General features: G+C 31.9%; 1 protein-coding gene and 2 long non-coding RNA genes across 3 annotated transcripts; 1 reads left to right on the top strand and 2 right to left on the bottom strand.

The window, feature by feature from the left end:
• Window positions 1-4: 4 nt before the first annotated feature.
• Window positions 5-3,577, bottom strand: LOC132741297 (uncharacterized). Its single transcript, XR_009627265.1, has 2 exons — window positions 2,023-3,577; window positions 5-1,985 (listed from the first exon to the last, which is right to left on the bottom strand). It is a non-coding gene; the product is annotated as an uncharacterized LOC132741297 (long non-coding RNA).
• A 192-nt stretch (window positions 3,578-3,769) lies between these two features.
• Window positions 3,770-23,288, bottom strand: LOC132741298 (uncharacterized protein KIAA2013 homolog). Its single transcript, XM_060729427.1, has 14 exons — window positions 23,132-23,288; window positions 16,810-16,910; window positions 15,917-16,036; window positions 15,238-15,366; window positions 14,695-14,753; window positions 14,241-14,407; window positions 13,318-13,464; window positions 11,785-11,887; window positions 10,665-10,733; window positions 9,654-9,853; window positions 8,939-9,051; window positions 7,840-8,104; window positions 6,585-6,709; window positions 3,770-5,520 (listed from the first exon to the last, which is right to left on the bottom strand). Exons 1-14 carry the CDS (start codon window positions 23,254-23,256, stop codon window positions 5,333-5,335), a joined length of 1,911 nt encoding a protein of 636 aa, XP_060585410.1. The 5' UTR covers window positions 23,257-23,288; the 3' UTR covers window positions 3,770-5,332.
• Window positions 21,004-21,865, top strand: LOC132741299 (uncharacterized). The gene is made up of 2 exons (XR_009627266.1): window positions 21,004-21,281; window positions 21,521-21,865. It is a non-coding gene; the product is annotated as an uncharacterized LOC132741299 (long non-coding RNA).
• Window positions 23,289-25,051: the final 1,763 nt, after the last annotated feature.

Below are 25,051 nucleotides of genomic sequence, written 5' to 3' on the forward strand. Positions count from 1 at the left end.
TACCATCTCATCAACAGGGGAGATAAGCTAGTTCATAACAGTATTTTTTTCTTGGTTAGGTTTTTACATCACACCAACACAGTATAGTTCATATGGCGACTTTCCTGCTTTACTGGTGTAGGAAGATCTCAGGTGCCCTTCTGTACATTATTTCGGACACATACAGACAGCTGAGTAGACCCACCAACATTCTGTCATAATAGTAATTAACTAGCTGTTTCTATAGGATATAAATGCCCTCATAAATATTTCATCAAACAGACAAAAACAATTCTATCATTAACACAAATTAGATTTAAACAAATGAAAAGTGACACCAGTGGCCTTCCATATACACTAGTTTGCTGTAAAACGTATGGAACACCACATACACATTCTCTGAATGCACCTTAAATATTCTGTTCAATGAAATGGTTACTGCTCTTGTAATTGAAAATCTTTCTCAAATGAACAAAACTATTACCTTTTTAAATGCAATAAAATTTATATGATTTAAATGATAAAAAGATACATTATGATTTTAAATGCTGATTTTTTCCAGCAAGGAAATTTCAAACAAAACTATCTCTAAATCCAAACAATAATGTGCATAACATATTGAGATTCTAAACACTCAAAACAAAAACAACATGGAATGTAACATCTATGAACAAATATTTAATTATTTTTTGTCAAATAAGCTTTTATTACAGAAAAAATTAATATATGTCATACATTCCCTCATATTAAGGGAAAAATTCAAAATAAGTATGACATAATTGAATAGCAAACAGTGCAGACCATAATCAGACAGAACATATAAGCCATCTTTTTTTTGTTTTAATTGGGTTTTACGTCACATCGACACAGTATTGGTCATATCGTGACGTTCCAGCTTTTAGTGGTGGAGGAAGACCTCAGGTGCCCTTCCGTGCATTATTTCAGGCACGAATGGGCACCCAAGTAGAACCACCGACGTTCCGTAAGCTAGCTGGATAGCTTCCTCACATGAAAGAATCCAAAGTCCCTGTCGGGATTCGAACCCACAGCGGTGAGGGTATGAGCCATCTAAGCATGGTCTGCACTGGTCACAATGGTTACACTGAAAGCAATATGTTTGCAAAAATCTGAATAGAATTCTGGTGATAGATAAGTCTATGGCAATGAGGGTGATAGACAACTTTGTGTTAATACAATACTAGGTTAGTAACCTCTTCAAGTATTTACAGATTATCATTCCCTGTAAACAATTTAAGAGCCTCAAACCCCCACACGCCCTTCCCCACCCCTTACTTTCTCCCCAGGGCATAACCATTCCCCCTCAATAGAACAGTGTTACTACAGAAAGAAAATGTAGAATTTTCAAAGCTAATCCAGGGTTACAAAGTGATCTCCTTTCACATAAAAGTTCATAAATACATCGAAAATAAGCACAATATGTTGATATCTCTATTTAGAATAGACAGTGCAAATTGATGTTCTATAAATGAATGTTTGTACCCCATGATAAGCCAGGAAATCCCTATTTTTTCCTAATAGTAATTTATAAATAGCACATAATGGTTAAATGTGTATAAAGAATTACAAAATATGTACATTTGGTTTTCCCCCTAAAGATAATAACAAAAGTCTAAATGTATGATATACAGATTGCATAGATAGATATGGAATTAAGTAAGGTAATGGACACCTGTATCTCGGGTATATTTGATCACAATTTAATTAATTAATTATGAGCTTTCTGTGAGTTTTCTGACATTTCTTGTCAACCAAATATTTAACTGATATAAATGTTATGTCATTTCTATTCAAGACACATTTAACTTGGATTACTGACTATTAATATAATAGGTTATCTAGATTCTGGACAGGTTATATATGTAAACATTTATTACCAGGCTACTAGGTTATGATTATATAGGAAAATACCATCTGTATACTGCCATATAACTTGCCAACAAAATATCATCTGTATACAGTCATATAACTTGGCAACAAAATACCATCTGTACACAGCCATATAACTTGCCAACAAAATACCACCTGTATACAGCCATATAACTTGGCAACAAAATTCTCTGTATACAGTCATATAACTTGGCAACAAAATACCATCTGTATACAGCCATATAACTTGGCAACAAAACACCATCTGTATACAGTCATATAACTTGCCAACAAAATACCATCTGTACACAGATATATAATTTGCCGAACATCCTTATTACAAATTAACAGCACTGCACAACTGCTCCCTTTGATTTGAATAAAAAATATAAACTAGTATATAGACAATATAACCAGATTGATTGTCCAATAAATATCATTATTTCACATCTTATAAGCTTCCAGCACAATGTAATCTCCCAATATAAATTATTACTTTATACAATATTATCAATTTAGCCTCTTTTTCATTTTGTGAGTCCAAAAAATCCATATCACATAACTATTGTACTTAATTTTGCCTCATTTTTATTTTCTATGCCAAACATGCATATCAAATCACTATTAGAACCTGTCTAGTCTTTTGTTTTCATTTTCAAAGTTGAAACAATCCAGATCAAATCCTTTCTTCTTTATTGTACCAGAAATAACAAATTTCTGTCCAAAATAGGTGATCAGAAATAAAGAGGTATTATACATCAAATTATATTTGACTTGTATACAGCAACAAGTCTAAATAAGACTCAGCTACATCCTTGTCCAATATAGATTTGACAGATGTGTACTTAACAAAAAAAAAACTCAGTATTGTACTCAACAATGTAAAATAACCTCATAATAAAATACATAATAAACACTGCACTATAAAAAAAGTTCAAAGTAACAGGTGCCAGGCATTACCAGTTATAACCAATAGAACGCTGGCAATATTAAAATGCAGTTACATATGTCCATTTCCTCAAAAAAACAAAAAACAAACAGGCATTCACACAATTTTTAAATGCAATAAATTCTAAGGGTGCAGCAATATGGTAAAATCTGTATTGTGGTACATTGTGATACAGCCATTCCATAATGTTTTACCAGTATATATATTTCAATATATTAACTGATATAAAAAGAAACATAAAATTAATTCTGTTTATTTTGCCACATGTTATAAGCCCTATATACTCTTAATAACAATTTTATTTAAATATGTTTAAAAAAATTAATGTTTATTAAACTATAATGTCTTTATCAAACAATAACAAAAGAGGCATTTGTACAAGAACAAGGTTGCGGAGTTTGAAATAGTAACACCCTATTGTTTATTTTGATAAAATCTTAATGTAATTATTGTGGTACGAGGGTTTCCATGATACACATCATCCAAAGCTGCACCAAGCATATCCGTATACCAGTAAAAGGTTGCACCACAAATAAATATACAAATATTAACATATGTTTTAAAGAAAAAAATACCTTTTATTCATCTCAAATATATATAAAATATATGCACAATATCACAGTATAAAATAATTGCAAAAAATAATTCTGTCAAAATGAATTTCTTTTCTTGCAAAATTCAATGGATTTTCATTTATAACTATATACAACATAGGTACAGTAAGTTTTTTTCATATACAGAAATCCCTCGTAAACAATTATATCCAGCACTGCAGACGAGCCAGATAAAATTGCAGATTATGTTTAATTGTGTTTAACCAATAGGTTAATAATAACATTTTACATCACCCCAGCACATGTTCTCTTGCAGATAGTCCACAACCCAACTAACGTGACATATTGTGCTTATTAAGGTACAATGTAGTCTTACTGTAATGCTTTCCCGCCAAAAATTTCTAACATTGGCCAATATCGTAGCAAATTGGTTATTCCGGAACATTATTTTTTCAAAATCTTGGGCATTAGATTATTTACAATCACTCATCCTTTATCGCTATATACTAAATTCAGGCTTTAAACGGTAAAAAAGTATTGAATACCAAAGATTGTTAACTATAACTTTCTGGAAATGACCAATTTATTACGATATTAGTTTAAACAATATTTATTAATAATCCATACATTTACATAATAAGGTACATAAAATAAAATTTACAGATCGAGTAGAAAGCTTTTTAAGAATTACTCTGATATTAATATATTGGCCGATGTTAGAAATTTATTGGCGGGAAAGCATTGCAGTAAGACTACCTTTACATGCATTATATGCATTACCCTAAAAATGTTTTGAAAATAAAAAAGAAGAAAGAAAACAGTCCAAATTTGTACATGTACTGCAGCCAACAGTATTTAATTGTTCAGATAACAAGAGCTGTCCATAAGACAGCACGCTCGACTATTCTCAGTGATTGACAGTAAAAATCGGGCATAACTCTGTAAGAAGGTAACTCAAGAGTTACGGGACCTATACCCAAAATCTTATACAATTACCCAGAACAAGTGTATGAAGTTAACCCATTTATTTAAGTAGTTTTATCTATATCTACTCTTATCTACTACTTTCTAAAGTGTGAGGAGAAAAAAATGTCCTAATCAAATTAAATCATATGAGATGAAAAGATATTAAATGAAAAGACTAGAAAAATAAATTCAAGTGTACACACTTGTTTGTATGGAAATTGACAGCTCAATAAACAATGGATTGCTAAACTCATTGAACTCATATCATTTAAAATTCAACATAAATTAACTAGATATTATACATCAAATTGTCCTAGTAAATGGATTTTAACCCAATACAGGTTTGGAGCAGTACCTCTAGACGCTTGCAGAAATCATGATTACAAAGTAGAAAAAAATCACTGAAATATTTTTCGTCACACCGACACATTATAGGTCATATGGCAACATTCCAGCTTTACTGGTGGAGGAAGACCTCAGATGCCCTTCCGTGCATTATTTCAGGCATGAACGGGCACCTGAGTAGAACCGTAAGCTAGCTTGATAGCTTCCTCACATGAAAGAATCCAAAGTCCCTTTCTAGATGCGAACCCACAGTGGTGAGGGGCAAGTGGTTTGAAGTCAACGACCTTAACCACTCGGCCAGGAACGTCCCTAAATAGTGTTCATTTTTTCATCTGAGTTATAGTACACATCATTTATCTACTGCATGTTAAGAACACTGCGTTTAAAGAGACACATTAATAACAAAAGCTCTACAGTTTTCCTTCTCCAATGAAAAAACAGCTAATGTGTTGTTAAGATGGAATGATCTATTTCACCATAAACAATCACGTCCAGGATTGAAATTTTATCTCACCCGAGATTGATATTTTGTAGAATACAGAGAAAGTATATTGACTGAATCCCTTGCTACTTAAGAGATTAAGAGATTGCAAGTTTTACAAGGTCTCTTCCTGTCCCTTCAGACATTCCTTGAACTAAATTATCAGCACTGCTATAAATTATAGCGACTTTTTGTAAATCGTTCTGTGGCCTGGCAATACTCGTTGTAAATAAGTTTAAATAAGAATAGATGGAACACTATGACCAGGAATGCAATTGATACCCAGAATATAATTGGCAGTCCGCCAAAATGATGTCCGTGTTTATGTAATGCTATCACATGATGCTCGTGTGCTGGTGCTAAAAATAGAATAAACATTATAAAATTAGATTTCCATTTGTTTAGGAAATAGATATCAGTTCTGAGTGCATTGTGAATAATGCATGGTTTGAGTTTAAATGCATAGTAATATAATCAAGAAGGCCGATAGGCCCGAGTGATTAATTACAAAGCATTTTAACGAAAAAACGAGATTAGATTTTAGTACATTATACATAAATTATCATTAACAATATGATTTTTATCTTACACTTATCATCAAAATACTTTATTTAAATCACCTAGTAATTTAATTACATTGAATTTTATTCTCTTATATAATAAGCAAACATTTATTTTTTACTCACATATACAAAGTTATTATTTAAATTTCTCATTCATCAACCTGAATAAGGATTAATAACTTTTTTATATAAGTTATTAGCCATATTTTTCATGATACGGTCGTTCACTTCCAGATTATAATCATGATTAATAATAACTCATACACTACTATGTATTTACCTAATGAGTATTCCTACATACAATGAACTTTTAATGCTTTTAGGTATATAGCCAAATACTGACTTCAAAATCCAATGGCCTTAGTATTCTTACCAAACATGTTTTTATTTTTCATTACCAAACATGTTTTCATTTTTCAATACAGTAGAACTTTGGTAAGTCAAAGTTGAAGGGAATTGTGTTAACACTTTGACACAATTGGACTTCAACTTATGAATCGGTTCAATTAAATGACAAAACTTCAAGCCTATGACGTTAACAAGAAAGTTACAAAGGGCATGATAAAAGGAAAGGGCGATAACTAAAACAGCTTATAGTAAATATTTTGCATGTGATTATCACACGACACCGGGTCATGGAAGTTCTCAAATGAAAGGAGTTCTTACTGTTTTCTTTCAAAAACCACTACGGCAATTTGAATGGTATCAGTTAAGCATTTTATCACACATTTTAATGCATACAAAGGTTTTCGAACATACGGCTGTGTAATTAACACCTGTCACACAAGTTGATCGGAAATCATCTTCGACTCATAGAAGTATGATCAACCATGGAAACAAAAGTATTAACAATATCTTACCTTCGACTATTTCTTTAACATGTATAGCATGTTTATATTCCTCCATGTGTACTTTATCAGCAGTGATATATAAAATAGCAGTCAGTGGGTCTGTCAACTTGACGGGGAACTTTGAACGTTCTTTACTGTAAAATACATAACCAAAAGTATGTTAACAATTAACATCATATCAAGATAGTTGATTAATTTAACTTTGTCCATTGAACTCTAAATATTCATTATTCATGTATTCAGCTTTTGTGGCTCCAAATAAATGGTATTGCACAGCCATGCATATGTTTTCATGTGATGATATTTGCGGTTTAGAAAAATAGCATACACTATAAGCGTGTCAGTGAAAAAGTGATTCTTTTTTATTGTAAACAGTTCTTATTTTTGATATGTGATAACTATAATATTATATTTGTGTAGCTTCACTTATTGAATAAATATAATATTATGCTCACCAGAGGTTCACATAATATAATTTTATTCTACTAGTTCAATAAATTTGGTATTGAATATGTACTAATTCAAAATATTCTATCAACTAGTATATAAACTTGTTTAACAAGATACTGTTAATGTAATGATATTTTTTTATGCCAACTCTAACGCATTTTTGGTCATACCTCAGGGGCCGGTCAACATGACCCATCTTTCCTTGATAACTGACCAGTACTTACAAATTTCTTTAAAAGTGACCATCTACTAACCCTACAGTATATGATTTCAGAATCAGCAATGAGAGACAAATAACCATTAGACTCAATGTCTGAGATTAATCATGAATATCAAACCAGTGACCCCAGGATCATAAATCTGATGCTCTCCCTACTGAGCTAAACAGGCAGACCTGATGATTTAGAATGACTCATGGTTCAGATCATTAATTTAGGCAAAAAAAAAAGAAAAAAGATCTGGGTAGAATGATGGATAACTGTGTTTCCATAGGAGAGCAGGATATCTCTCTTACATGAGATAATTTAAATCCTAATTCTAGATTTGGCTACAGACATTTGCTTCAAGGTCTACAATATTGCATCTAACCCTTACCACCCTAAATATCTTAAATGGACTTGTCCTGCTTTCAATCTGAACAAAACCATTCATCAATTTTAGGGAAATTTTCAAAACATGTATTGACTGAATAGTGAACAGTGCACACCATGATCATCGGGCTGAGCTTTGGTTTGCATTGGCTAAAAGGGTATATTCACCAGTCACCAGTAAGTAATTTAAACTATTATTAATCTTAATTAAAACATTCAATTACCTTAATTGGGTCGGTGGATCCAAACAACCTGCGTCACATGCATAATACGGTTTATCGTTACGATCTAACGAGACATAAATATTCGCTTTATTATCCTCACCCACCAGCACTGATATGTTCAGGTGAGTGTTATTCCCATAGTTAATTCTGTGAAAGTTAAAGTCACGATGCGTGTCTTGTGGATGAAGACCCATTTCTAGATGCTCGTGACCGAATCTTAACGAGCCAATACTGAGCAGCATTGCTTGTAACACTCCATCAACGCCTGTAAATGATGATAAATGGAAATCCAATTTCACATACAATATTGCTATCTTTATTGTTTCAATGAAAATCATCTTGGTCCAAAATAATATTACCTATCTATGTGTAACCTTTCTCCAAAATAATATTACCTATCTATGTGAAACCTTTGTCCAAAATAATATTACCTAAAGGAAAACATTATTCCAAAATGATATTACCTACAATGTATGTAAATTAAATATTGACTATTGAAACCTAAAAATCATCAAACTTGAAAAAAAAAAAATGAAAATCTGAAGCCCCTAACTTAAGTTTAATTTTATAATTTGTTTAAATTCTGAAAAATTGATACCAACATTAAAACTGTACAGTGTTAATTCTAAGCATTAGTGGTTTATAAGCAATGGTTTAACTATATTATTAAATGATTTAGTCAGGCCTATACACTTGATTGATAAGATATTTTCTTCCCTAATTTAAAACACAGTCCAGGGGTAATTACTGTTATTGATAAATCCAGATAGATCCTAGAAATACACTTAAGACAGTAACTATAAACAGTCACTGTAGCTAATCCTTTATCTCCTGGAACTAAAAATGATAAGACCATTGACACCAGTATAGAGCCAGGCTAGCTTGCACATCCATTCAGTATGACCAAGCTCTACTTTAACTGTTGGAACCTCATTTTTTTTTATTTGTATTTTGATAATGAAATACCCTTAAATCATAATTAGACTGGTCCAAATTTTATGAAGGTAAATACATTACACAGTCTGCAGGTTGATGGGTTAAAACATTAATAAAAGGTTTGTCAGGGTAAAATGAAACATCGGACACAGTCTATATATACCTGCAGCTATCATACGCTGACACCCCTGCTTCTCTAATGTGATGATCCATGTAGTGACAACTCTAGCTATACTATCTTCATCTACTGGATCAACCCACAATGTGTTGGAATGTCTAGTAAAAATAAATATGAAATCTCTTTAACAAAGAAACTGATACTAGTATTTATGAAAAGTCTTTAAAGTGCAAAAGAATAATTTTACATTGACACGCCTATAGTTTAACGCTAACATTGAGCGCGTCTTTATATTATGTTTACATAACCAAAAGACTTTACGTCTGAATATATGCACCACCTTGCAATACCATTTTTACGTAGTCGCAAAATCGGCACGTGTGTGTGATCAAAATTATATACAATATATTTTTACTATAAAATAAAGTAAACAAGAGACATAAAAATCACATAAAATACAAACTGTAACATGGAGAAAGAAAAAGACATAACAAAAACTGCAAGATGGTCAGAGTGCTCGAACATTCTCAGTACTTGACAAAGGTATAAAGACGAGTGTGAAGTGAATATCTTTAGTGACTAGAGAGATAATCACTTACAGGGACATGCAAAATGGTTACCAAATGTTATGCTAGCAGGTTGAATAGTATCACCCTTCCCTACTGCTATTCTTAGAATGATTGCACTTTATATTAAATGTTGTTTTGTTTGTTTTGTTTTTTAGATTGTTATCTGAATATGTATAAAACAAAATACTTACAATGAAGTATGGCCACTGTAACATTTGTCAGGATAATGTAAAGTTTTCTTCAGTTCCAACTCTACCTCTCTCACGGTATGTGGGTCGTGTAAAGGTGCAGGCACGTTACTCAGAACATAGTATATCGTACTGTTAATTTTGTCTCCGTTCAGACTGTTGGCCGCTCTAGAATAACTTATACTAAATCCACTCAACCATAACTAGAAATATAACAAGAGCTTTACGTAAGACATCGCACTTGACTAGTATCAGTACTAGACAGTAAGAAAAGGGGCATAACTCTGTAAAAAGGTAACTAAAGAGTTATAGGTCATGTACCCATGTGTGAAAGTCAAAATAAGTCTAAAGTTTGCCGTAATTCCTATTAATTTTATAATTTACTTCCAATGAATGATAAATAACTCACATAGGTCAATGAAATTTCTGTCTATATCTATTGAACTCTACCTGTAATGTTCAATTTATAAAAGGAGTGGGGCTTTAGGCAGATTTATATTTATTCTTGACATTTTCCAATCTCAACTGTTTGTCATCACTGTTATAACAGTCAATCTTTCGACGATGAAAAAATAAGCATAATGTCACTTTAACTGAATATATGAGCTTTTATCTGCTGATAATTTACCCATATGTTCCTACATCCAGAATTAAACACCCACTATGACAATTATTTATTATTAAGATAAACTAGAATATACATGTATAATATTAGTTATAAAGATTTTTCTTAGGCTATTTGGCCCTATATATGGCTGTTTGGAAATATAACCCAAGCTGCTAGGCGAGGGTCATATTGCTAACAACCATATACGGCGGTTGTTTATATACGGTCAAATCACCTGTCAGGAATATTTATAATGAATTTATAATACAGCATATACTTCCTTTTTTTGAGATATTAAAAGATTGACAGCAGTCATGTATATTAAACAATATAAACGTCCCATTATCCAATGAAAAATGACGTTACAAACGTGCAGTATTATAAGCAACATGACACAAGAAACCAACCTTTTCCCACAGTGATGTATGCTGGTCTTTTAATGTTTCAGGGTCAGTCTGCAGTGCTGAGTTCATTTCCTATAAAACACAACAACAACAACAATAATGTAGTAATAAATTTTGGGCATTGATTGTTATTTGGACTTGACTGTGCAACATATTTGTAGCTTCAGGAACAATACCCAGGAAGGGTACAAACCCCCGGCTGATGAATCAAGAATAGTGATATTTACAATAATTAACAACGAGTGGATTTCAATTATTCAACATTTATGCCATAGCGCATGCTTTTTAAAAAATTTTGTGCTTATCATTTCCATTATTTTTAAAATTCTTTTAATGTTTGTTAAACTCAGTAAATTAACTGTTATGGACTCACAATCCAAATTTTATACCATATTAACAGTTTTTGATACTTTATTCTACATTTAAGATTAAAACTATATTCAAACAACATATTCACAACAAAAGAAAAATTTTAATTATTCTAAAACTTTATTTTAAAGTTCAAATTTGCAAATATCTACCTTTTCTTTGTTATCTTCTTACTAAAATGACCAATTACAGACTTGTCCTATAATGTATTGTTACATTATTAACTTCAGAGAATACCTTACATGTTTACATTTGGTATCCAGGTCACCCTTACCTGTTTACATTTAGTATCCAGGTCACCCTTACCTGTTTACATTCAGTATCCAGGTCACCCATACCTGTTTACATTTAGAATCCAGCCCACTCTTACATGTTTACATTTAAAATCCAGGTCACCCTTACTTGTTTGCATTTAGCATCCATGTCACCCTTACCTCTTTACATTTAGAATCCATGTCATCCTTACATGTTTATATTTAAAATCCAGGTCACCCTTACCTGTTTACATTCAGTATCCAGGTCATCCTTACATGTTTATATTTAAAATCCAGGTCACCCCTACCTGTTTACATTTAGAATCCAGCCAAATCTTACATGTTTACATTTAAAATCTAGGTCACCCTTACTTTTTTGCATTTAGTATCCAGGTCACCCTTACCTGTTTGCATTTAGAATCCAGGTCACCTTTATCTGTTTGAATTTAGAATCCAGGTCACCTTTATCTGTTTGAATTTAGAATCCAGGTCACACTTACCTGTTTACATTTAGTATCCAGGTCACCCATCATTCCTTTAACATCCATTAAGGTGCCTGCTTTTGTATATTGTACCACTGTATATATAACCTGTTTTGAATATCTGAAATATGGATTATAATTACAAATATTATTTATAACTAATAAACAATGTATTTCATTTTCTTTTCAATGTGTATAAAGCTATATCTGATGAAATATTTGAGCCGCGTCACGACAAAACCAACATAGTGGTTTTGCGACCAGCATGGATCCAGATCAGCCTGCGCATCCGCGCAGTCTGATCAGGATCCATGCTGTGCGCTATCAGTTTTTCTACTTGCTATAGGGATTGTAAGCGAACAGCATGGATCCTGATCAGACTGCGCGGATGCGCAGGCTGGTCTGGATCCATGCTGGTCGCAAACCCATTATGTTGGTTTTGTCGTGACACGGCTCAATTTTCTATAAAATTTATAAATGGTCAAATTTTGATGTTATACTCTTTTGATTAATTCTCAAAAAGGCTGTAACGTAGAATGTTTTTGTTAATAAACACTCATGAAAACTGTACGTAAACAGAATAAAATGTTCCGAAACAAAATATTATGCAGCTATTGTAAGTTAAGTTTTAACCGTTGAGCAATAATTTCGTGCATCTGCAATTTGCTCAATAGGAAATATACCAACATATTTTTCTCATATAGGTATTTCGGAATTACTGTTTTTCAAAATTCAAACAAAAAATTTGTAAAACTGCAGGCAGCACAGATATATACATTTTTAATCTTATTTTCAAACTACATCAATTAACCTAACCTCAGTCTCTAGAATTTTGGCATTAATGAGTTTATTAACACTCCACCTGTTGAATTTATTTCTAATATGGACTTGTCCATCTTACATTTTTTGGAACTGTCTATTACCAAATTTAGGGAAAGTTTATGGTTAAACGAAAATTTCATTACATGTGATAGTTAGATCACAGTCAATATGACTCAATAACAATCTCTAGTGAAAGAGCTCAATAATTAACAAACAAGCTGACCTCAATTACACCAATTTGTGACCTCTGAAGTCTTTTTTTTTATTATTCCTTAGAACTTTTGTCTCTATATAAGTCAATTCACCATCATTTGTTCTATAAATAAGTGCCACACTTTTTGTTATGACGATACTTCCTTTAATTTGCACTAGTTACATTTGGTTCGACTCCTGCCGGCCTTATTTGCTCTTGACCTACATTTTATCCAGTAAAACATTATGGATAAAAAAAAACATTCATAAGGACTGATCTAAACTCATGACCTCTATAGTGTTGGCAATAATTTTCTTTGATTTGGCACCTAACAGTGTTTTTTTTCACTTTATTGGGAAGAATTATTGCTCAAGTTGCTAATTTTGGAAGTTAAGAAGCTAATACAAGTTTAAATTATGGGAAAAACTGCATAATTTTAAAGAAAATTTTCAATGGAAAGCCTTTTAAAGGCTACTGTTACATAAGGTGAAAAACCTCATTACATTTCACTTTCTCTGTGAAATTGGATAACTTACTTTCCACTTGGAATTTCCTCCTGTTTATCTTTGACGAGTGTTGAGGCCACCGTGACACCGACGTACAAATCTTCCTCTGTATTGTCTATCTTAACCATACCTGATGATACTGTGTAGGTTACCATGGTTCCTAGGTAATTTTTCTCACTGAAAATAATATTTTTTAATAGCTATCTCTGTATTTTGAACACTGTACAGGTATGTGTACTTGATAGAATAAAATTCTATCTATTTTTAACACTTATTATTAAGGTAAATTTAATGGACCACATTTCCCGGAAAAAAACTTAAGTACATTTTGCAAAAAAAAAAAAAAAAAAAAAAAAGAAACAAAAAAAAAAGTTATGCATCAAAACATTTTCAATATTTCCCAGGCTCCAATTCAAAAACTGTTGATACAAAAATGTGACTTAAGTTAAGAAGCATTTCAAGTAAAAAAATCATAAATGTAGAGTTGCACTACATATGTTCCCTATCCCCAGCCACCAACCACCTAACAGTAAATGTTTAGGTGTGTATTTTCCAAAACATTGCTTGTACATATCTTATTCTAAATTTCATTATTTTCTAACCGTACTTCTGTGTGTGTTTAATATCATGTTTGCATAGTTTTTCTTTTCTTTTTTTTTGCCCAAGGATCCAACCATTAACCCCTTGATTACTAATCCATTGCTCTCTCCCTATTGAGCTAAGCTGGTGGAAAGGCATGCAGTGTTTTAGGTTTTTTAAACCTATTACTATTATTTAGTGGTATTATACCTACAAGTATCTCATAAGTTTAATTCACATGCTTTCCGGTTTAGAAAAATATTTCCAGATGAGAAATTACTAACAATCTTTAATTTTGCTTTACAATTTAAATTAACCTAATATTAATATTATAAATGATCAAATAATCTTTGCCAAAAGTTTTTGAGCAGTACCTTGCAGTAGTTTGTTGAACATCTTTCCATCCCGATGCTTGAACTTGGTCGAAATCCACATAAACGTCTGCCGTGGTGGGATTATGCAGACGTAATTCTTGTATCATCAAGGAAGGTCGTGACCTATGAGCATACAGCTGTGACTCTACCGACACACAGCCTTTTCTCTAATATACAAAATGTTCAAAACTATCATAACATTAGGATAAAACTAGGAAATTTTTAAGGACTCCTCTACTGTTCAAAACCTACTTTTTATTTCAAATTATTTCACATTTACTGCTACTTTCTTCAGATTATAAGAATTTTTTATTCTCTAAAACCATTATTTGAACATTATAAAATTCATGTTTCATGCTTGTTCTTTTTAAAGAAGTAAAAAAAATTTTTTTTGAGGAATAATATGCCTTTAAAGACACAATTCAGTGTATTTATTTGAATAAAAATTACTTACAGCGTTAAAAATCTGCAATCTGTTAGCAATGCCTTGTCTCAGCTGTAGAACGTCCACCTCTGTTGAATAAAAACATGAAAATAACAACAAAATTTCTATCAAAATAAACTTTTTACTATAATCAAGTATAGTTGAACGTGTTTTTTGTTGTTGTTGTTGTCTTTTTGATTCATATCAATATGTTAATGGCCAAATAACAGCTTCCCATTTTTTTTGTTAAAGAGGAAAACATATTATATACCATTGTGCACAACCTAACTCTATTATGTTACAACTGAAAGTGATAAGCTTGCGAAACCAGTTTTTGTGCAGCCAGACTAGGTTTTATGGGTTTTCATTATTAGCAGATTTGCAATTCATATCATCAGTTGAAATGCTGTTCAAAATAGTTGTATTTTCAGCCTGTAGATTATAATATCCCCCGTGGCACTTGGCCAAATCAGCTTTTTTTGTTAGCACATAATTATGTTACATTACATAAAAATGAAAACCCTGGGTTGGTACCTCTTTTTTTTATTTTGATATTTCATAATAAAATCTTACCCTCTCTGGACACTCTTTCTATATTTGTACCGACTATTGGGTAATAAGGCACTGGTAATGATAAAGCCCTGTTCAGACGTATATAAAGTCCATTCTGACTGTCAAAAGATGCCGCAATGTAACCATTGCCTGCAAAAATATATCGTAATTAAAAAATTTAGGAAGAGATAACTACGCAAAACTTTGATATTATCTTTGTTTTTAAAAATACCACAGTTAATTAATCACAGAAAACATAATTTTTTTTCCATTTTTATGCCAATTTCAATATATATATATATTTGTCATAATTATCTTGGCAGTCAGTCTACTTAGCCTGTTTTCCTGGATTAACAAACACTGATTACCAATTTCCTTGTGATTTAGAGACTACAGATCCTAAATGATTTTGGAATCAGAAGCGAGAGACAAATGAACATTACACTCGTCTGTAATAAATTCTCACATAGAAATTTTGTCTCTCCCACATATCGAACCGGACATTCTTTGAATATAAATTTCCCTATCAAGCTACATGTAAGTAACGGGACCAAAAAACTGAAGCTTCAACAACTAGATCACATTATTGTACAAATATACAGCATTAATCTATCATATACAGCCAGCGGGAACTAGGGCACAATTGTCTTTTAACAAAATATAGCAGATTTTAAACATATTTCTTACTAAGGATACTTACCTACATACATGGGGTAGTTTTTCTGTGTAGTCATTTCTGGTACATAGTTAAGGACATTATCTAGCAGGTCTAACCCATTCCTATATGGTGTAAGTTTACTGTTTAGACAAACACTTTCAACTGAAAAACAAAAAAAATAAGAGATCAGGTTGATTTTCTGCCCAACTTAAAAAAAAAGAGTTTTAAAATTACTTTGCACATAAATACAAAGCCAAAGAACAATAATATACATTTGTACCTTAGAAAAGCAAATATTATTGGCAGTGAAATATTCAAATGTTACAGTACATGTCATTTGTGCAAGTAATTGTTTTTGGATTAAGAGCCTAAGTATTGATAAACCAAAGCACCATAGATTTTCTATTTTCTGTTTTTATGTGAAATATATCCAGACCCTGCTTTAACACCTTCTCTTGAGAAATGCATAAGGATTACGAGCAGCTATTTGTAAAAATATGATAAATGAACAATACTGATAGCTGCTTAATGTACAGCATTGAAGGCTTTCCTATGTGTTTGTTTCTTTGTTTGCTTGCTTGTTGGGGATTAACTCACACTGACATTTTTAAGGTCATATGGCAACTTTACAGTTTTACTGGTGAAGATAGAGTCAGATCTAAGGTGCCATTTGTTCATTATTTCAGGCATTCTAGTAGAATAACAGACTTTCCATTAGCGAGCTGGATTGCTTCCTCACATGAAAGAATCCAAAGTCTGACTGGATTCAAGCTCACAGTATGTAGTAAGGGGCAAGTGATCTTGGTTGGCAACCTACAATTGTGACCATTAAGGCATGTGTTAAGTTTCAAACAAATTCCATTAAGGAATTTGATTTTTTATGCCAACCTAAAGAACTGAAAGGAAACACTTCATTTCCTTTCCCATTTCCTTACCTAATGGTGAGGATTTCTTGGATCCAAATCCGAATAATTTTGGTCCAATATAGTACAGAAATACCAACAGTACAAAAAGTCCTAGAATAATCTTTCTTGACCTGAAATAGATAACAAATATACAATATTAACAAAATTAAACCTTTTCATTTATTTCATCTTTTATCATTTACATGTATGTTGCTACTGGTAAACTTCTGTAACTGATTGTCTTTGCTTTGACTTTGGAAACTGTTCATTATTAATTTCGAATACTAAAATACTAAAATATATCAGTCACGACTGTCAAACTCTAAACTGGTGGCATAGACTTATTACTGTCGCGATTGGCTATCTAAAGGTTTATATTATTTTGTCAATGTCAGAAGATTTTCCCCTTTGTTGCTTTAACCAAGCTTGAAACACTACCTAATTCAAGGACCAAAAATCAAACTGGCAACTTATTATCCAACCCAAATATTTCTGGGAACGTTATAAAACCGATTGAACTATAAAAGCCAATTCAATGCTACATAAGTAGAAAGTCATAGTGAATTATTTCGGCATGATCTTGCAGAAACAAACGTTACATCCCTATTTCAATACATTGCTATATGTCAAACCCTATTTCACTGAACTGCATTATATATATAATCATTGATTTTAGGGTAGACCTACTTGGAAATTATTTTTGTGAATTTTAAAGTGATCATCCTACATGTAGACCTTTTTGAGTTTTGTTTGAACTCAGTTGCCATTTAATCTCAAAGATGCATTACAGTGTTACCTCCAAGGAGATAATGGAAAGCACAAATAAGTTTGTTTGTATAGTCTAAAAAACAGTAAAAACCCTAAAATAAGACCACAATTGTGACTAGAACAAAGTGGTCGTAATTGCGGGGTGGTCTTATGAAGGGATTCTACTGTATAAGACGAATAAGCTTGTTAAAGCTTAAATGTTTGGCATCATTGTTTTGCCCAGATATAAAAATATCAAGAAGCGAAATTAAAAATTACACACCAATCCAAATATATTTTTAAGTTTGTATTGCCACATTTGTTTGCATCACCCACATCAAACAAGAGCTGTCGGTAGGACAGCAACGCTCGACTATTCTAAGTGCTTGATAGTAAAAAAAAAATACTTGATACAGTTACCTCCTCCTGTTTACAGGTTGGGGTCATGATGGTGAACAAGTGTGCAAAGTTTCAAAGCCATATGTCAATGGACTTTGAAAATATTTGAACTATTACAAAAACTTTAACGTAAATTCTAAGTCGAAAAAGGGGCATAATTTTGTCAAAATGCTTGATAGAGTTACCTCCTCCTGTCTACAGGTTGGGGTCATGATGGTAAACAAGTGTGCAAAGTTTCAAAGCCATATGTCAATGGACTTTGAAAATATTAAAACTATTACAAAAACTTTAACATAAGTGGTTACGCCGACGCAGACGCCGACGCCGACGCTCGGGTGACTACAATAGCTCTACTTATTCTTATCGAATAGTCGAGTTAAAAAATGCTTGATTCAGTTATCTCCTCCTGTTTACAAGTTGGGGTAATGATGGTGAACAAGTGTGCAAAGTTTCAAAGCCATATGTCAATGAACTTTGAAAATATTTGAGGTATTACAAAAACTTTAACGTAAATTCGAAGTCGAAAAAGGGGCATAATTCTGTCAAAATGCTTGATAGAGTTACCTCCTCCTGTCTACAGGTTGGGGTCATGATGGTGAACAAGTGTGCAAAGTTTCAAAGCCATATGTCAATGGACTTTGAAAATATTTGAACTATTACAAAAACTTTAACGTAAATTCTAAGTAGAAAAAGGGGCATAATTCTGTCAAAATGCTTGATAGAGTTACCTCCTCCTGTCTACAGGTTGGGGTCATGATGGTGAACAATTGTGCAAAGTTTCAAAGCCATATGTCAATGGACTTTGAAAATATTTGAACTATTACAAAAACTTTAACATAAGTGGTTACGCTGACGCCGACGCCGACACCGACGCTCATGTGACTACAATAGCTCTACTTATTCTTATCGAATAGTCGAGCTAAAAATTACAATGTACTAAATTCATGCTATAAAAGCAGACTAATAATTTAGATGATTTTTCTCACTTTATTGGGAAGAGGCCTTAGCCACAAGTTTCATTTTGGAAATAATTATCCCTAAAATTGCTATTTGTGAAGTTAAAATGATGGAAAAAATGTATAATTTTTAAGAATTTTTCTTTAGGGAAGAGGCCTTTAATAACTAAGGCCTCTGTTATGTGATGTGAAAAATCACCAATTATGCACTATGTAAAACAAGCATAACTAAATACATGTAGTAAATATTCATATAAAAACAGAAGAACATTAGCAAATTATTTTTTCCAACAAGAAGTTAGACAAGCAATATAGGAAGTTAATAACTTATTTCCCACTTTATTGAAACCTCATTAATCACAATACCCTTTTCTTTGTTCTATTTCATCATCTTTTTTTCTCAAGTCAACCAAATCTTCTGTTCCACATAAATGAGACAACCATGAACTGTTTAAATATTAAATATTTTCACTTAATACAAAATTAGAGTTTTTAGCAAAAAAAAAACACACACACACTCAAATAAAAAAATATGTCTAAACTTAATCTCCAATATTTATTTGTCATGACTGTCCCAAACAACTGATACTTTTGGCAGGGATCATGAGAAATTCCTCAGGTATGCTAATGTGTCAAAGCACTGCACTGGCACAAACTATGCTGCCATTTGTTTGTTTGTTTTTTAATCTAAATTTCATCATTCTTTTTCGATCTATTCACGGCCAAGTTTCATTTCCATAAAATTTTACAGTAATACAATTATGATTATCTCTAAAGTACAAAACAATAACGGCAATCCCTCTGATCAAACAAACTAATTTAGTAAGCCAATTATAGTATACAATTAGTATTTGCTAGCCTATAAGTAAGGATATTTCAATTGACATGGCTAAATCAACTAAAACATATATACAAGAAGCTCACTGAACTTAACAAATATATTTAGAATTGTTAATTTTTATTCATATTCAAATAACTAGTTTATTAAAATTTAAAGGATTTGTCAAACTTATGGTCGAGAAGCTATGTAAGAAAATTTCAAGACAGAAAAGTAAGAAATTATAATAAGACAGGGTAGAGCAATGCTTGGCGCAAAATCATAACAAATAATATGAACTAACAGTAATTGAAAAAATATCCTGAACTAACTTCTGAAATTATTAATTGGTGATAATCATTTATTTATCATTTTTATGTTAAATGTTATTACCAATTAATTACCTCCTTTTATCATTTTATTATTTTCACCGTTAAAGAATATATATACATGTAATGTACTTATTTGTCTGTTTAATTACACTTTATTTTCTGAAACCTCAGTTTAATCAGTTTAATAATTCTTGAAGATTGACACCTTAAATTGAATACTTAAATAAACCATAAAATTAAAGATGAAACAATAAACTAATAATTTTTTTAAATACTTATGTGCTTTTTGTTTTATTTATTATGCTGTGCATTGGTCTATGCCAAGGGCTTATCAGACCACACTGATGATTGCCTTCTAAAAGTTGTTTATCTTTAATAACTGTTATATTTAAACAAAAGCTAATAAAATCTAATGTTCCTATGAAATATCAGGGAATCAGCAAAAAATGTTAAAACTTAAATTTTCCATTTTGATTGTAACATATTGCAGTAACAGGTTAAGTTCTTCTAAATTTAATAGGAGTTCACCAGTTACTGCACTAGGGCGACGTATTAAGGTTCATTCTGATTCTTTAGTTCATTATATACAAGTTTTAGACCTAAAAATTACTTAGTCTAATCCAGTAGACCAACCAAATTTCAAATAGAAGTGATCAAAAACTTATCAAATCAAAACAAATCAAATCGAAATATATAATACACCGATTAACACTTTCAGAACTAGCAGACGACAGGCTATTCTTATCGGAATTTGGAGGTTACATACCATGGAGGTTACGTACCACTGCATAAATGTTTCATTTTTGGAGGTTACGTACCACTATAGAAATATATAATAAAGTGATAATAAGGGATAAGGTGTGAAACTATCAGGTTTATTGTTCAAATTCGCCATACATGTGAACCCTACTGATTTGGGCGGTAGACTACCGATTTTGGCCAACTAAGACCCCCCTACCGCTCGGGCTTTACAAACTACCGATATTTCATTTCAAAAGCAATAAAAATTTTACAACACAAGCGTTTCGGTAATCATGATCAGTGTAAACATTTATTGACTGGTTTACCAATATCGATTTGTTTTACCCATCCACAGTCTGTCTATTTCACTAAAAATGTAACACAGTCTAATTACCTTGACCTTGGTATCGGCAAATTTGTTTGTATATTGTCAGTTTTTCACAGCTTGACTTCGGGGTTTATAATTGCTGATAACAGTAATTAGGCACATGCGAGGGAGACTAAAATCTGGTAAGTACCGTTTATTGTTAAACAAATACACTGTCAATTAATGCCAATTATGTAATTTTGAATGAAAATTGTTAATTGTCATGGGGATTAACACGCATCCACGACAGGTGTCTACAAAATGTAATATTCTGTAAGGCTATGATTTACATCTAATTGGAAGGATCAATTTAAACTGTTTTAAATTATGAAATGATGAATAATATATTAGGTATGATAATTGATATTTTTTTCTGTTTCAGGGATCAGAATATACCATGGAAGCAATGCATTGGGTATGGGTCTGACAACCTTAGTGTCATGATTGGCCGTCACAACTCTGTCTGAGAAGCAACCTGATGTGCCTGATATGGGCTGTGTATGCCATTTAGCCAACACTTGTGTACAGTGAAGTCAAAAAACATGTATGACATATAAAGACAGTTCTAATTGTGTAAAGTGTGTAAGTGAAAGTTGAGTAAATTACATAAACATCAAAGCACAAGTGCAGTGGGAAAAAAAACATGTATGTTTTATAAAGAAAGTTTTTTAATGATAAAATTGGGTTGTTAATTAGTTATCATGCAAAATAAAATGTTTTTAAAGAACTTGTAGTTAATGCTTTTAATTATTGTGTGTTAAGACCTTCCTGTACGCAAAAAGTCCGGTTTCCAAAAATCTCCCAACAGACTCAATCTACCTACTTTTAGGGTCAAATCTCCCTACTTGGCACCAGAAAAAGTTCACATGTATGATTCGCGCATTAATTGTATTTTGTAATGAGATTAAATATGTATGAATATATGTCACGGTTAAGAACTCTTCACTATTTAGTCGAGAAGATATGTAAGCGGCCAGATAGCTCAGTTGGTAGAGCCGCAAAACAGTATTCACTCATTTAAAGTTTGAGTTACACGTCAAAGTCGGATCAGAGTTGTGATAAATATATAATACCACACTGATAAAATCAGTGTATTCACTCATATGTCAAAAGTTTGCAATTTGTTTGTGATTTGTTAGATTACTCATTTTCTGAATATGTGATAAACATACATAGATATAGGTAAAACGTTTGCATTTATATTAATTGCTCTTATGTGATTTATAAAAAGTAATATTAAAGTTATAATTCAGTCTTTTTTATAATTGTTATGCTCTATATTATTTGTATTTTATATAAATTATGTATATGGTACGTATCCTCCAAAATATATAAGTGGTACGTAACCTCCAAAAATGGTACGTAACCTCCTGGTACGTATCCTCCGTGGTACGTAACCTCCAGTAATCTTCTTATCAGTATTATTTCGAGTAAAGAAATTCACTGTACAAATCCTATGTAAAATGGTCTAACATATGGTAGGTTTAACAGTTAATTTAAATACATTGGAGTCAAAAGATATGTTGAAGTTTATATTGTGATGAAGCTAAGATCCAAAGCTTTCTATCGGTGTAATACATTTTCAAATTAGGCATTTAATCACAACAAACTAGCGGTTTAAAAAAGGCTTATTTTGTATTGTTTTAGCATAAGCGGTATCGATTTTACTCGAAGATAAGGGAAGCAACTCATACTTTTCACTCGGTTATTTACGTAGATCATATAATTTATTGAAAGTGTTTATGGGTGTAATTATTGTTGGACTGTATACAACATTTCACAAAACATAAGCTATGTATATCTTTTGACCGACATAACAGGCAACATGCAAAAATAGACTATTGGGAAGATGACCAGTTACTTTGATTAACAGAAACGCGTAGGTACGATTTTTTTGGTCAGTTATAACACTTATGACACTGTATAATGCACTTAGTATCCAAAATCCGGTTACTACTCTACTTTAACAACTTCTAGTGTTTCAAGTCCGTACCGACTTAATGCGTTGATTCTATTTATGGAATTCGCTAGATTTGTCTTCCACCACATATTCAGCATACGAAATGGCATACAAATTGTACATCTAATGATATTTATGCAAGATTTTGATATTGACATCTCCAGTTGTCATTTCCCGGAAGTGGCCATGCTGGCTTTAGGCTTTAAACCACTAAGTATTTTCCTCCTTTGTAAGTTGAAATCAACTTAAAAATCAACTTGAAATTAAAGTTGAATCAACTGATGGATGAAAGCCGCAAGTACGTGTGCATATGGACATCGAAATCTGTAAAATAAGATTTCTCTATTTAATATACATTGTACTGCCGTTATCTGATTATAGGCTTGCTAATTATGTATGTATGCATGCATGCATGCATGCATGCATGCATGCATGCATGCATGGATGGATGGATGGATGGATGGATGGATGGATGGATGGATGGATGGATGGATGGATGGATGGATGGATGGATGGATGGATGGATGGATGGATGGATGGATGGATGGATGGATGGATGGATGGATGGATGGTGCTGTACTGCATTGATTTTAATAAAACATTATTGGCATCTGCGCTGAAGTGCTATGCCTTAAATGGAATGAATTCAGATTGTGTGAAAGGGCAATCGCAACTTTTTAGAAATTCTGCTTGGTGAAATTGTTTTATAAAGAAAACGGTCATTTGTGTCGCTCTATGGTAATAAATAATGAACTGGAGAATTTTGCCGGAAATGAAATGCAAACATATTTAACAATAAATTGAACTCTTTATAAATTTACATAAAAGATATTATAAGTATAAAGGTAGGCAATTTTTTACGATTTGCTATATGATCATAATATTATCATTCTGAAATTGTCTTTTCCATAAGTACTTTCCAGTAAATCAACTGCTTCTATCTTTTTTATGGCCCTGATTGCACTTCACCGTGAATTTCTAAATTGACCCTTATTTCCCAAATCTTTGCTATATAAGTAGTTGATTCTATTTTGTTCCAAGGCAATCAATTTTATGGTGGTTGGAGTGGAATGTTGATTTGCTGAAATTTTTTTTATTTATATTTTTATTTATACATTTTAGGAACATAGCACATGATACAAAATATAAAATCATACAATTAAGAGATAACATATATAAATCATATATATAAAATGAGATCATAAAACAGCATAAAAGAGCACACTTTTGTCATAAAAAAATAATAAAAGGTACTATGCACCTATGGATAGACCATTAAAGCTACACTAAATAAATATGTTAAAATATTTTTGCCGTCGGCCTAGAAACCAAGCATTCTACAGTTTCATTAACCTTTTTAACAGTATCGTTGTAAATCTCATCAAATATTGTTCATAAATTAGGATTTTAAAAGGAAAACCCCACGGTAACACTAAAGGGTAATGTAACGATTCGCCACACTAACGATTCGCCACATAACGATTCGACACAGAGTAATAACGATTCGCCACAGTTAAATAACGATTCGCCACGTGTTCAAATACAAATTTTTTTCACATCTGTTTTCAAACTGTTGATGGAAAACTTTTTTCCATTTTATATTTCATTTGTTAATTACATAAATTAATTACACTAAATACACATTTTATTGAATAAAAACACACGAAAACCAAATATTTTATTAACAAAATTACATAACACATTTTATAACTTCGTTATTTATATAAACTGGAAAAATATACGTGTACGTATATTTAGTTTGTCTTGTAATTTGTCTTTGAATTTCTGAATATATTTAAATGCCATTATGTTTGTAATGTTTTGTACACGGACAATCTTTAAATATGACATTTTTTAAATGGATAAGTCATGCCTTCTACTACCTTTAAGGTCTTTTCTAGTAGATGTTTTCATTGCCTAGTTAAGTTATAGCCATACCTACAATTAGAAGAA

Source organism: Ruditapes philippinarum, unplaced genomic scaffold, assembly GCF_026571515.1.
Source record: "Ruditapes philippinarum isolate M1 unplaced genomic scaffold, ASM2657151v2 ctg4493_1_1_1_1, whole genome shotgun sequence".
Classification (NCBI taxonomy): domain Eukaryota; kingdom Metazoa; phylum Mollusca; class Bivalvia; order Venerida; family Veneridae; genus Ruditapes; species Ruditapes philippinarum.